The following is a 16,042-nucleotide window of genomic DNA, read 5'->3' on the forward strand; positions in this document are numbered from 1 at the left end:
ATCCACTGCTGAAAATAGTCCCCAACAAATGCTCTATTTTCTCCTGTTTGAGTATGTTTGGTAAAAACTAGAGAGTCGCTGTTTAAGGAAATTAATGAGCCTTTTTTTTTTTTTTTTTTAGAAACATATTTGTGAGCATTTTTTTTTATCTTTTTAGAGTAAGGGTCTCTGGCACAACTTCACCTACTTCCAAGGTGCACGGAGAAGGGAAAGAAGTCTAGAGAGATGGGAACTCCAGCAACACTTGTTGTATGAAGAACAACTTTATTAGGTGACTGATAAACTAATAAAGTTGTTCTTCATACTACAAGTGTTGCTGGAGTTCTCATCTCTCTGAAAATAAGAAAAACACAGCCAGCTGTCTTCTTTTTCTTATAATTATGTGTAACAAAATTTTAAAACTGAAATAGCTTAGGTTGAGATTTAAAAAAACAGTGTGCACACATACAAATAGACAGGAGCATAGGAGACAAAGCACCAGCACAAAACAAAAAATCAAAACCTGTGCACTGTCAGCACTTGTGGTGAATTTATTAAATAGCTGAATCATTCTACAACTAGGGGTACATTTAATGTCCATTGATGATAATTATAATTTTACTATTTTCTTCAAACATATATTTTATCTATAAGGGAAAGCATATTATAATATTACACAAACATTCTGTGTACACTATGTTTCATTTAGCTTGAAATTTCAGTTGAGTGGCTCTTGGTTTCAAAATAATGAATAAATAACATTAAAGTCAACATTATCTAATTTTTATTTATTTCAAAATTCTAAATACTAAAGAAAAATAGTACTTTTTAAATTGAGTTTCACATTTAAATGAAGTAAATGGTTTAGTTGATTGATGTCCGCAAAAGTTCTGTCAACTATGTTACTAACAGAACACGCCCCTGCAATTTAAAAAATTTTACTTGTCCCAAAACCATGTAACCAGCATCATTTTCCTCAGTGGCAGACATTTTGAACACATTGTAGTGAGTGTTCTCTCATTTTTTTTTCAATATTTCATCTATAATCAGGCATATTTGACCATCAACTATGTTAGGTACATTGTTATGGTTTACTAGTTTTTTTCACACACACACTACAGCAATGTTTCGGTCAAGGCAATTGCTTGACCAAAATGTAGCTATATAATAAATTCATTATAGGTTCTGGCAGTGTGCAGGAGTCAATTTTTTTTGTTTTGACATTTATAAAAGACGCCAAATACCATGGTTCATAAGAAAGATATTTTAATCTATCAGTTGTATACAAACACAACAACTTGAGTCATTTTATTTTCAAATTGTCCATATTCTTGTACAAGTTATGTTACAAGTTACAGTATGTTACAACCCTCACCCTGAGTACATGTAGACGTTAGGCCTCATGCTAGAAGCACTCAAATGAAATTATTTTTTGTGGCATGTAAAAATGAGTTAAGAGAACCAGTGGCATCTTGTGGTGTACTTAGAATTTTCTTTTAGGTACCAACAAAATTTACAGGTGATCCAGAACTATCGTACGAGTTATGCAGAGACTGTCTATGTATACAGGGCAAAAACACTTATTTGACCATTTTTGTGAAGAAAACCCACAAACAGAGCTGGACTAGTCATCTGCATCAATTATCCTACAGATGAAATCTCATGAACTTGCACCTCCTCGTGAACAGGTGACATTCATCAGGCTGAAACGAGAGATTTATGACAAGTTTGTGCAGTTAAAAGAATTTGTTGAATCCAATGTGGAATACTTGTATGAACAATCCTCACAGAATAAAGTCAGAGAAGAAGACGAAAATGTTCTTGCATAAGGCACAATTCACACTGACTAAACAATTACATGATAATCCAAAGACTTATATCCAAAACTCAAAATGCATATTTGTTAAATGTGTGATCTTGTACTGTCTTGTTGCAGCAGAAGTGTGAGTCTACGGAGGCGATTCTTCCTCTTCCATCTGACACAGAGACACAGAGGAGTTAAACCTAATCAGATACTCAAACCCAAATGCAGGGTAGAGGGGTTCAGTGAATGTGGATTGAAAGGTGTGTAGGTGGTTCAGTGTGTCAGAGGAGACTCTGTAGAAGGACACAATGCCAGCAGGCCAGTCCAGATACACTGCCACTCTGTCAGGATCAGAGGTGGGAGTATTTATGGCTGTCATTCTGTTATTGTTAAAGGCAGAGTAACGGTCACGAGAGCAGCACAAACTCCAAGACCTGTCACTGAGCCCGAGGCAACAGTCTGTAGCTTCTCCTCTCCTTCTGATTCCCCTGTAAGTCACTCCCACAGACACCCACCCTTTCCTCTCCACCTCCCAGTAGCAGCGGCCAGTCAGACCATTTGTGCACAGCAGCTGCTTCCAGTGGAGGAATCTCTCTGGGTGATGAGGGTAAGACTGCTCCTCTCTCACCAGAGTCACTGTTGTCTTGTCCTCAGACAGAGAGAGGTATCTGTGCGCTGTGTTTGGGTCCAGGGTGAGTTCACAAGCATCTGATGGGGAGAACAAGAAATTATTCAGATGCAGGTACTGATCTAACAGCATTTTTGTTTTTGTCACTTTTCCAAAAAATCTAACAAATGAGAACAAATACATAATTAATTCAAATTAATTTCATTTTTATCTGTATTTATCTTAATTCAATGCTCAGGCCTCACAAATGTTCCTGATTTTTTAAAAATTAGTTTGAAAAACTGAATGAGTAAGCTCCATGTCTCATTTATGAGATGTGTGCAGACTTCTAATTTGTTTTTACAATTGTGAATTTTGATTGTGTTCATATAAAAATACTGGCAAAACAGACTCATACAATAATATTTGCTTGAGGAATTACATAATCCTGCTGGCCTGGGAGCAAAAAGTTCCCCTCGGGAAAGCTGGAGAAGGTTGATGGGGTAACAAAAGTCATATTTGCTGCTCACGTCATGTTTGGTAGGGACTGTAATTTGAAACTAGTAACCAAAGAACATATGTCAGCTATCAGATATTGTATAAAGGTAACAGGACAACATTGGGACATAGTTCCCAAAAACCTGAGCTGGATGTGTACCGTGGATACAGAAGTTAAGGAGACAAAGTGTGACTGACAGACACCTGTCAGCACCAGAGAAGGTCTGACTGCAGATATCAGGCCAGGTAGGCCTATGCTGTTAAACAATTTATTCCAGTTTGTCAAAAATAGTGGCTTTTTACAATATCTTGATTGAAAGTATGACATGAATACTTAACAGTATCATAGCACAGTAAGAATGTTTTCCTCTGAGAGCCCTCCCATGTTCATCTTATCTCCCTCCTTACCGTCCTCTCCCTCATCTGAAAGTCTTCAAAGAACAATACAGCTAATGGCAATATGAATTATATTACAAGCAATAAGACAATGAATGTAAAATAATAATAATAATAAAAATACTCTAATACCTATACTTGCGTTCACATACATATATATGCAAGATAAATACAAATCCTAAATGAACCAAACAAATACAAAAATAAGTTTTAAAAAAAGTGACTTTTATTTCAGGAAAATTACCTGGCTATTTTCATATTATAAAAAATACTAAAAAGCTATTTCAGAAATGGAATTAAAATTTAAAAAAAAAAGGAATGTAAAAATACCCAGACAGACAGTGCATTTTTAGAACTAAAGTAGAAGACAGAGCCTGTTGCACTTATACACTGTAAACTTTGAATTCGAACCAATCATTACAGATTGAATATTTTATTTCTTCCCACATTCGAATTTCAAATAAAAAGTGACAGCCCTAACAGACAGTCCTGCTTCCCAAAGGTATCGTACAAGGGCCAAATACATACAAAGTCATGCAAAACTTTGTTACGTTATGATTGTTTTTTCTACATTCATGAATCAAAGTGAATACACACTTACACTTCCTCAGTCCAGATTTCAACCAGCGCGTTCCAGCATGGTCGACACTAGAGGAATACACAAAATCAGACTATTATATTTTCTTTTTACAAGCAATATCACTCATAATCCTGAAATATGAAACAGTATGAGATTCCAGCCTTCTACCAGCCATTATGCTCTACATACATAAGTGGAGCAACTGCAGGGGCAGAGGAGGTAGCCACCTCACGGTCAACGCTCAGTAGGGGCCCCGCTGGGGACAAAGCACAGGTACAGCAGAAATAGTAACTAACTCTCTTAACTTTTTCTATTCATTCTCTATGATAGTTCTTATCACTACGAATGTAATCCCCCCTCTGACCACAATGTGGGTTTCAATGGCAGAGTGGTGCTGTCCGTATTTCTGCTTGTTGACTCCACAGAGAGTGAAGACTGCAAAATCAGTGATTCAAAGTTTATGATTAACTTTGCTGAAAACATTAGCCAAAATGAAACTTGCAAGACAAAGTTTCAGCCGTCTGAGGTTCAGTAAGAGCCATTTGCATTTGTGCATGGATGAGGCCAAACTATCAACCTCACTTTTCTGTGTGTTAAACGGGACATAAATATGACAAAGTGGTTGGCAGGTTTGACATGAAAAAGAGGAAGGTGAAGTTTTATAAAGGGTCTGTGATATGCACAAAGTTTGTTAACCTTTGTGGATTATATTGTTCTATGGAGGATGGTGGAATACACAAATGGACTACACCAAATTATAGACTGAGCAGAGACAGCAATTGGTTGGTGAAACATCCATAATTAGTCTTTATTAAGTTAAGTTTTGGTTATGAAGAAATCAGTCAGAATGTTAGATTAATCTGTTGTTTATCTCCATACTTACCGCATCTCAGCACTTGTCTGTGTCACTGCCTGTGGTGTTGTCGACTGTCTACTTTGTATTTGAATAGGCCTTGTAGTGTTGTAGACCGCTCTGTGTATTTTATGTTTCAATAGGCCATGTAGTGTGGTAGACCGCTGTGTGTATTTTATGTTTGAATAGGCCTTGTAGTGTTGTAGGCTGCTGTGTCTATTTTATGTTTATGTTATTCCCATGTAAGAAGGACATCATACTGAGACAGTGCACCTGGCCTGTCACTGTCTATCGGCGGTGGTGCTGAACCGTTCCTTAATTGATGCACATAGAGCACTGTGTGCTGTTCTCTGTGATGAAACATTTGAAATTGGCTGGCAACCTCTTTTCTTTTTTATTCTTTAGAACAAGCTTGTCTGATAACGTGGCTTCACTGTATGTTTTCTTAAACATACCATAGGCTTGCTTGGCTCAATAACTGACAATATGTGATTATGGATAGGATAGGAGAGGGTATATCAGCTATTTTACAGTTGTGAATTTTAAGATGACTTTATCAGAAGGGCCCCTTGAGAATGTTCTGCCCCCTGCTGTAGTGAGAGTCTAGCTCCACCCCTGTCTACATACCAGAGAGTGTCCAGTGTCCACTGTGGATCATCCAGACCAGCAGAGAGCAGTGTCACCCCAGACTCTCCTAGATGATTGTAGCTCAGATCCAGCTCTCTCAGATGGGAGGGGTTGGAGCTCAGAGCTGAGGCCAGAGAAGCACAGCTTTCCTCGGTGACCAGACAGCCAGATAACCTACATGCACACATGAGAGAGAGAGACACACACAAAAAAGCTGGGGATGTTTTAGAAAAACCAATTGCAGCTGTTGTACCCATAATCGTCTCTCTGCTGTTATGTGGTCAGCTTGACAGTTTTTGAATAAGCTTGCGTCAAAATCTTCAAAACTGTCTTTTGGTAATTTAGGTCTCAACACTGGAGACAGCAAGGACGATTTAAATGGTTACCTGTTAATCAAAACAATCATTCCTGACCTGAGAATTCTCAGTCTAAAGTGTGGACATGCCAGTCCAGAGGAGAGCATTTTCACTCCTGAATGCTGCAGGTCATTGTTACTCAGATCCACCTCTCTCAGACGGGAGGACTGCAAGCTGAGAACTGAGGTCAGAGCTTCACAGCTTCTCTCTGACAGGTTACACATATTCAACCTGAAGAATTTGAATGAAAAAGCAAGTTAGACTAAATACAGAATTTGAGAAGAGTGATATGCACATATAAAATTTTGTTTCACTCATACTGTAACTGCTGCCATGGCCAAAAAAGACCTTTTTTCAACTGGCAGAAGAGTTATGTATTTTCTCCTGTTTTATTATATGTTTATCAGTGCATGTCTGCAAACTGGAGAAAAAATTTCTCTTACAATACATGTTTTTAGTGAAATTGTATTATATACCTGCAGGTTTACATGTCATTATCAAACAAGTGTAAATCTAAGAGCATATTTATCAGTTCACATTAATATACATTAACTCTTCAATAATCTCTTGTGCCTCATACTCATATGAAAGCCTCTGCTACAAACTGGGGAATGGAATTTTAAAGACATGGGCATTTAGTTCTCTCACATCCCTCCTTGACCATCACACCTTATAACATATTTTAAGAATCCCAAAATGATTTAAAAGAGAGCTAAACTGAAATTTCATTGATGTTGACCTGAGAGTTTCCAGTGTAGAGTGTGGACTCTCCAGTCCAGCACATAACAGTTTAACTCCTGCATCCTGCAGGTCATTGTTACTAAGGTCCAGCTCTCTCATACTGGAGGACTGTGAGCAGTTTACAGCCACTCAATCTGAATAGGGATCAGAAATTAAATTTGCTCACAATAAGCTTAATATCAAATCCCTTCATTTATATGGGCAGACACACAAATATATACATACAATTACATACAGTATTCTTTGCTATATTACAACAAAATAGATTAATGCAGGGCACAAACATAAAACATGTTGTGGTGAATTACAAATTTCAAATTGTTGTAAAATTAAAGTGAAGTGACCTGACAGTTTCCAGTCTACAGTGTGGACTCTCCAATCCAGCACAGAGTTGCTTCACTCCTGAAACCTGCAGGGTGTTGTTACTTAGATCCAGCTCTCTCAGACTGGAGGACTGCAAGCTGAGAACTGAGGCCAAAGCTTCACAGCCTCTCTCTGACAGGTTACAGCCACTCAAGCTGAAGAGGAGTTTGTAACAAATATAACATTAGCCACAAACTACAATTAACTGGCCAAGGCCAACTGTAACTGTGACTCAAGCAGTATTGTGTGCAGTGCTATTTTTGCTTTTAGACTTTATAAGCTAAAAAAATGATCAAATAAATTTGGAAGATCAATCTCTTCTGTTAGAAATTCTTTACATACAGTCATATAACATATATAATATATATAATATTATCTATAGACCTACAAGAATACAGTAGAGGCCTTGACCACTGGCAGCAGCCTCAGGAGACCTTCCTCTGAAACAGAGTCCTTCCTAAGGTCAAACACACCCAGGTCTTTTTCTGATGACAGTAGGATGAAAGCTAGAGCTGACCACTGAGCAGGAGAGAGTTTGTCTGCATAGAGACTTCCTGAATTCAGGTACTGTTGGATCTCCTCCACTAGAGAATGATCATTTAGCTCATTCAGACAGTGGAACAGGTTGATGCATCTTTCTGGAGACAGATTCTTTCGGATCTTTTCCTTGATGTACTGCACTGTTTCCTGATTGGCCTCTGTAGAACTTATTGTATGTTTCAGCAGGCCCTGTAGGCTTTTCTGATTGGTCTCCAGGGAGAGACCCAGAAGGAAGCGGAGGAACAAGTCCAGGTGTCCATCCAGACTCTGTAGGGCCCTGTCAATAGCCATTCTTGGACCTCTGCTACAGATGGTTTGCTGAAAAGCATCTGCACACTTTGGAACTTGAGTTGTTGTAGCGCCATCACATTTTTGTTTCTGTTAATGAGTGACTGCACCACATAAACAGCAGCCAAAAACTCCTGAATGCTCAGATGGACAAAACTGAACATCCTATCCTCATCCTTGTCCTTCTTCCATCTGCGCTCCTTTTTAAAGATCTGTGTGAACACTCCTGAGTACACTGAGGCTTCATTTAAATCAATACCACTCTCTTTGAGATCTTTTTCATAGAAAATCAAGTTCCCCTTTTCCAGTTGGTAAAAAGCCAGTTTTGCAAGTGATTGAATGTACTGAATGCTCTTCTCTGTGCCATACTTCTCTTTTGTCTGTCTGATCTGAAACATCAAGAACTCTGTGTACAACTCAGTCAGAGTGTTGGGTAGTTCTCCTCCCTCACTGGTTTTCAAAATGTCCTCCAGAACTGTAGCAGTGATCCAGCAGAAGACCGGGATGTGGCACATGATGTGGAGGCTTCGTGATGTCTTGATGTGGGAAATGATTCTGTTGACCATCTGCTCATCTCTGAATCTCTTCCTGAAGTACTCCTCCTTCTGTAGGTCAGTGAACCCTCTGACCTCTGTCATGACGTCCACAAAGTCAAGAGGGATCTGATTGGCCGCCGCCGGTCGAGTGGTTATCCAGAGGCGAGCAGAAGGAAGCAGATCCCCCTTGATAAGGCTCGTCAACAGGACTTCTACTCCAATTGACTGTGTCACATCAATAATTGGAGTGTGGTCACTAGTGAAGTTGAGGTGAAGGCGATTTTCATCCAGCCCATCAAACACAAACAGAAGTTTGAATTTACTTTTGTCATAGTTGGTGTTTCCTGAAGCCTGTAATTTTGTGAAAATGTCATTAAGATCCTCCTCCTTGATATCTCTAGTTTCCCTGATACATTTGTGAATGAGCTCTGCAAAACGAAACCTTCTCCCCTTCAGTAAATTCAGCTGGCGGAAGGTGAAGGGGAATGTGAGATGCACATCTTGATTGGCTCTTCCTTCAGCCCAGTCCAGGATGAACTTGTGTACAAGGAATGTTTTGCCAATTCCAGCAATCCCACTGGTCAGGACTGTTCGTACCGGTGTGTTTTTTCCAGAAGGATGTTTCAAGATATCATTGGGTTGGACTACTTTCTCTGTTACCCCTGGTTCTTTTGATGCCATCTCAATGTGCCTGACCTCATGCTGCCTGGTGATGTTCACAAAGCTCCCATATGTGATGTAGAGCACTATGTAGATGTCATCTAGGTGTTTTTTATCCACCCTTTCTGTCCACCCTTCTTGTGCACACATAAACCTGTTCTGGAGGTGTGATTGGAGTGTACGCTGGTATGATCCAATGGGTTCTGGAGGGTCAGGTTCTAGCTCCAGCAAATCTATGTGGGACAAATGAACATGGAAGAAAACAACGTATCAAAGCTGTATATCCACAAACAGATTCATATCTTTCATTTCATATGTGACAGCGTTACCTCCCCCATGTAGGTCGTATATTTGGTGCTGTTTGCAGTTAGCTCTAAAACTCTGATGAGAAGTTAGGCCATAGGCTAAGGAGTCATTGAAAAGCTTTTGGTGCAGATCCAGACTCAGGTGCAGCTTCACAACCCATTTTTAAACAGTTTTTGCTATTTTCTTATGAAGTACCACTCTTACCTAAACGAATAGTTTAACATTTTGGGAAAATCATTTTTTTTGATTTCTTTCCAAGAGTCAGATGATTAGATTGATACCACTCTCATATCTGTCAGTTAAGTACGGAGGTGATTAGTCAAGCTAAACACAAAGACTATAAGCAGAGGGAAAGTGCTAGCCTCTCTCCAAAGTTGAAAAATACATCTACCATACCTACCAACAGCTACACTTACTTTAGAGGGGCTGGTACCAATGAACAATAGTTTATCCTTCCACCCAGAAACATAATAATTCTCCTTTCTGGTTCCGGTTGACAGCTGGCAGGTTGCTTGTATGCTCACTCTCAGGAAAAATCAGTGGATTATTCAGTTTTCAACAAAATTTCTTGATTTGATCACCCTGATATACTCACAGATATGTGATTTTTCTTAGTTCTGAGTCATCACATTAAAAACTATCAAGCAAGACTGAGAACATATTTGTTTTGTTTTGTTAATCTCCCTTTTTGTGGGTCACCTCTGCTGAAACCATATCAACACTGTGGACTCTGGGTCAGAGCCCCTGCGTCTAAGTGCTGGATTCTGTCTCCTGTCTACAATGCCGATACTGGCAGTGGCTGCAATATACCGACATAGGACCCCTGTACTAGTGATTGCTGTTTTCCTGTCTCCCCAGCTACTGCTTCAACCTGGATGAATATGCCTCCACTTACCTCCCCATCTGGCTGTGATAGCTATGTCTGCCTCAACCAGAAGATTGTTGAGCTGGAACATCTGTTAGTGTATCTATTTTAACATATTACAAATGAAGCTTAGCACAAGTTCAATCAGGAGGACTATTCATTCTCATTCCTCTCTCTCTATTTTCCCACACTCTCTTTTAAATCATTTTGGGATTAATCAGCCAATCATATCTTTGCTATTAGACTAGTTTTAGTTAAACCAACCAGATTTTCCCACGATCTTCAGCAGCCAATCATATCTTTGCTATTAGACTTTAAATCTGTTCTCCTGCCTGTTGCTGCCAGCTGTCATTTCAGTGTGAATTGTCACAACCCTCCTCCTCCGCATTCACCTCCAGTTTCATCACTTCCAGCACCAGGGTCTGAGATCACCAGAAGTCTGCTCATTTTCTCATCCATCAAGATCTCAGCGTTCTCTTCATCCATCACCATCACCAGTATCTAGACTCCACTGGGGTATCCTACTCTACTTACGGCTTCACTACCCCCTTTAATATATGATGATGTCATGATGGGGTCTAATAACCAAAGACTTTCACATTTCTCATCCTTATTGGGCACTTGTCAATAAAATAATTGTTCACTCTTACGAAGTCTCTCCTGATTGAAATATGTTAGTCATTTATAAATGCTTAGTTAATTATGAAATATTCATGAAAAAATCATCAGTAGATCATTACTTAATGATTCCTTGATGTATTATGTTATTATGTATTATCACTTGTGAGCCATTCAAAGCAATTATAAGAAATGGTGTTATTATTATATGGCTGTAGATTGTTTTCCAACTTAATTGTCTACAAAAAAAACTTTGCGCATGAGTAGTAAAAGTGTAATTTATACATTTACATGTGCTATGTAACAGGTGTTACAAAACTGAGGTTTAGAAAACTTTGTAGTAAGTTGAGTCCAATAACTCAACTTGCGCTTATATCCAAAGTTCCTGATGACCCACCCTGCTCCAACAGAACCAGTTTGAACTTGTTGTGCTGGCAGTGCTGATTCTTTGTTGGGGTCGGTTGTGTATGGAGTCTGCCTGGAATTATATGTAAGTAGCCCCCTCTTATTCAGTGTTTAAATTCCAATTTTAGCCATTGGTGTAGAGGTAACATTACAGCATGCAGCTGCAGGCTATAATGTGGAGGGAAAGCAGATGCAGCTATTCGGCAGAGTGTAACTTTCATTTATCTGTTTTCAGATCTCTGAAAGGTGTAAAGGAAGAGCTAAAGCAGGCATTGGCTAGTATTTTTTCACTCTTTATAAAGAGGGCTGCTGTACTTCAGTCTATTTCTGCTTGCCGCAAGACCAAGATCAAGCAGCAACAAGCAAGGCTTGAAATTGAAGCCAATGCGGAAGTACCTTAAAGTGCAATACCATTGACGGTCACTAGATGCTGGTTCCAAAAAATCCCCACACACAGGAATATATACTGTGTTGAACATTCAGTTTTAGAGAATTTGGCTTTTAGGTGGACACCTACTCATACTATTCATGTTTTCAACTGCTGTCGGTGTAGGTACCAGATCATGGATGTATTATAAGAGCTAGACAGGGCTCCACCACTCAGGCTTGTAGCCAATTTTTCCCAGTGATCACTTGTGGTAGTGCAGCAAAAAATCCCCCTGTTGACAGGACACCTCGAGCTGCAAACAAGGTAAATTATGACTCTTTCTGTTATGAACTTTTGATCCGTGGAGGTTTTATATGTCTTAAACTTTACTCAAGCCAAGAAAAGCTTTTTAAAAATCTGTGACGTCATCACAATGTAAAGTCTATGGGCTAAGCCTGAACCCCCAGGTGGGGCCAGCAGAGGAAACATTACTGAGCATATTCAGTGGACAACACAGAAGCAAACCCAGAAGCTAGAAACTTTTTCTGGCATATGCGCCAGCCAAGCAATTCTTATTTGACTGAATGGGCGCCATTTTTGGTCCGGTATCCAGCTCTTATAATACATCCATGCACCAGATTGGCCCGGGGTCCTAGCTGTGTGTTCTGCAGAGTAATGATGATGCACTTCCATGTGGTCTTCGTTTGTTAGCTAATGTTAGCTACATGCTACAGCTGTGGTGTAGCATGGATGTATACAAGTAGTGTGCTGCCAAAATGTTCTGGGTGGAAGAATTATTGTTCTGCATGTTGGAGTAAATGGATTATTAAATTATTTTGACAGTAATTGTTTGGGTCATGGAGTGTACAACTGCATGCACTGAATGGACAACTGGGGACAAATACATTAATAAGGATATTGTATTAAGAGACAGTAGGTAGGAGATTTGAATGCTGGAGACACAACTGACGTTTCTTCTGTCAAGACAGGGATTGACTGATTTGTCACAGTTTTGCAGCATTTTTGCCTTACTGAATTCCATTTGTGGGTTGTACATGGAATTTGTTGTACTTTTTCTAATAAACAATGGAGCAGCCCATGTTCCAGACTGCAGAAATACATTTATGCCTAGCACAGAATTAAATAAAGAATTAAAAAAAAAAAAAATTTGTGTACAGATGGGTCACTGTCTGCATTATATGCATATTAAAGACATTAAAAATCTACATTAAAAATATCTATCTGGTATTGTATTATTAGAATATCTATATCTGTAGAAAGATGTATTACTTAGATGTAAATATTGGCGTTGATATTTGTTCTAATAAATATTAGTCTCAGACTGTAGCCAGACATTTATGCACAAAACACACACACATCTAATAAAATGTAAATGCCAAATTTTAAATGTAATTAATTTATATCTGTTTGTGTAGGGAGTGTAAGTTCACTAAGTGTATATACACTCACCGGCAACTTTATTAGGAACACCTATGCAATCTGATGCAATCCAAAACAACAGCTCTGACATAAATTCTACTTTTACGAAGCTTATACATTTTCAGTTTTTATTGACATTATCAGAAAGGTGATAATTCTACTTTATGTTTATTATTGAGGTTGTAGTGGGTGGTGTATTGGAGTGCATTATATTGAAAAGTGTTCCTAATATTTTGCCCCCCTCATGTATGTTACTGGACTGGACACACATGGTATATAGAAATGAATACCTGTGTCCAGGACAAATTATTTAATTAAACCTTGATATGTTTAAGACAAGATAAGCACTTAACTTACATAATTAAGAGGACAGGAGATTTACCTTCAGTCTGACTGCTGGCAAGAGGGTGAAGACAAGAAGCAGCCTGTGGTTGAATGGAAGATGTTTTCCTGCCCTCTGAAGTCTCTGCAACACCACGCACATTCACTGAGAGAGAAAGAGAGTCAACATCCTAAAACCTACTTTTTATACAAACCAGGACTTTATTTTTGTCATGTCTCAGATTTGATAACTTACATTTGGGCCCTGAGATGATGCTGGACAAACTCTGTACCAGATCATTCCTGTTGATCTTCTTCAATACTTTTGTGATCACCTCCACGGACTGTTCACTGTAGGTCTGCACTATCAGGTCCAGTGTGTCCAGTCTGTCAGCCTTCTCTAGACAGCTCTTTCGGATGACTGGGAAATCTTCTAGGATTTCAGCTTGCTGCAGGAACCACTTGAAGATCTTAAGCTCTTCATCTCCCAGATCATCCAGTGTTTCCAGGAGTATCTCCGGAACTGCCGTCATTATTAGTTCCTAGCAGTTTCAGAGGATCTTTTTTACCTCCAATAGCAAGATGATCAAAAGGGAATCTGATCTCACCTCATCTCACAACGTTGTTCTAACAGTGTTTTCAATATGTGAATCATGTTTATTACTTTAACACATTTATGGAATTACTAACTTTTATTACTAACTATGTCTTAAGGATGTATCTGCAAAGCTGCTAGCTTGATTATACTAAGTTATAACAAGCCCACTATCCCTAGGAATTATGTCCATATTAGATGATTCTGCACCTCATCCAGTGCCAAAGTTAGTGCTAATGTAGCTAGTATTTTGCCCTTCATGTAGCAAGATGAAGTGTAAACGTGCAGAGGTCAGATCAAAGCACTGCTGAGTCTAAGTACAGATTAACAGAACCACTAGTCTTGTTTTTCTGGATCTGGTATGCAGTGGTAAAAGTCCAACATATTCAGATACTATCGGGACATCACAATGGGTATCATCATTGTAGGAAGCCAATATGAGTAGACATGCTTTTCTAGAATACTCTACTGCCCTGAACGATGATCTCTAGTCATTTAAAGAAGATTTGATTTGTAGTAAGTGAGCATTAAATAAATTTTGGTATGTTCCTTAAAAATGTCATTACTTGGTGTGTGGTTTATTTATGTTGAAGCTGAATATAGGGAAGTAAAATAACAGGAACTTAAGTCACCACTAAACCGTCAGACAGATGGATTTCACAATGTGTAATACGTATTCACATATCTTTAAGCAAGTTTCAACATAAAAGAATGTCTTGTCTTTTTTCCACTGTTTTTTCCTACAAAATGTACTATGGAAAGTTTTCACTTCTGACTGTCTACTATTGAGTGCAAAAAAAATAGCAAGACCACCTGCTCTTTCCTTAACTGTCTGATTATGGTGATACAGATTTTTTTGTTGCAAGTTTGAATGTTGCACAGTTTGGTGAAACAGTAGTATTCTGCTCTTGAAGTATCAGCAATGGCATACATACCCTTCAGTCAAAATTATATAAACATGCAGACTAGTTCTGGGATTTTTTCACATCACAAGACATTCGTAACATGTCTAGCCTGTGTGTTGCCTTCTGGCAACACTAACAATAACTAAATGTTCTCAAAGAAGGTTCACTTGTCCCTGCAGTCACAAATCACAGGACAACTCCAATGAATATTCAGATATAGAACTACACTTTTAAGTCATTCTTACTTATATCTATAGAATACAAGGCAACATTTTCTTTATTAAACATGGAGAACTCACATCCAAGTGAAGAGATTTTCATTCTTCATCCATACAGGAAGCACTGACAGACGCTGCTGATTGTCCCTCAGTCGTGTGTATGATGCTGCTGTCACATCCTCAAAACTTCACTCTTGTAATGGCAGTGTGTCATGCGTAAGCCTCCCCTCATGACTTCCTCACATACTGTCAACAAGTCTTGCCAAACATACTTAGTATGTCTTTAGTCAATCTTACTGGTAACAGTACATTACTGGGAAGGAGTGTACAAGTGTACAGATCAGGTAGTTTTTATTTTTTCCCACTAGATGGAGAACTTCAGCTAAATCCCTCACACACTTTCATAGTAAATACATGGCTGATACATAGTGTGCTCCTCTCTTCCATTCTTGGTTCAGAACAGGACATCTGTCATAAAAGATGTCAGAACCATGGACAGCTTCAGGAGGAGAGGCAGAGAAACAGGTTATCACTGCTTAAAATATAATGATTGATAAGTTGTATGTTTTTGCAATAAAGGATTTTAAAAGATGTTTCAATATTTGCTGGAAGGGGCAGGAGGTATGTTGGGAATTATGCTGGGGTGTCATAGAGAGAAGAGAAATTTCTTACACTTGTTTCTGAGTCATTTTGGTTGAGGAGAAATTCTACTGCAAAAAAACATTGAATTTATTTGTAACATAACTGTGAAGGCACTGGGGATGATCAGCAAACTACAAAGTTTTATAAATGTGTCTTGTTTATTTAACTCTATATTATTCCATGATTTATCCCTATTTTATTATCCCTTATATTTTTATGATAATATTGTTTGGACTAATACATACCCTTCTAATCTCCATAAGCTTCATGTGCTGCAAAAAAAGATTGGTAAGATCGATGACTTTCTCAAACTCTTGGAAGGCTCTGCCACCTGCTCAGAAAACAAAACATTCTTTCAGTATAGACACATAATCATCAGATATATGTTTATTCATCAGTATCAGTTTTAGGCCTAAATATCATCATTCCCATGAAAAAATGTCATGTTCATGTATGCATGAAGAAACATGGAGAATGATGACATAAAAATGTGTTTTTTTTAATTGGCTATTAGTCTATGTCTGATTGTATT

At 38.5% G+C, this 16,042-nt stretch overlaps 1 protein-coding gene across 1 annotated transcript; it reads right to left on the minus strand.

Annotated features, from left to right (window-relative positions):
* Positions 1-812: 812 nt before the first annotated feature.
* Positions 813-15,465, minus strand: LOC137168050 (NACHT, LRR and PYD domains-containing protein 12-like). The gene is given in 11 exon segments (XM_067570488.1): positions 813-2,491; positions 3,886-3,932; positions 5,345-5,518; positions 5,758-5,931; positions 6,440-6,531; positions 6,689-6,959; positions 7,193-7,640; positions 7,643-9,061; positions 13,212-13,316; positions 13,407-13,692; positions 14,950-15,465. Coding segments are annotated over 10 exon segments (3,570 nt in total). The 5' UTR covers positions 13,684-13,692; positions 14,950-15,465; the 3' UTR covers positions 813-1,928.
* Between the last annotated feature and the right edge of the window lie 577 nt (positions 15,466-16,042).

This window comes from Thunnus thynnus, chromosome 17 (assembly GCF_963924715.1).
Source record: "Thunnus thynnus chromosome 17, fThuThy2.1, whole genome shotgun sequence".
Taxonomy (NCBI): Eukaryota; Metazoa; Chordata; class Actinopteri; order Scombriformes; family Scombridae; genus Thunnus; species Thunnus thynnus.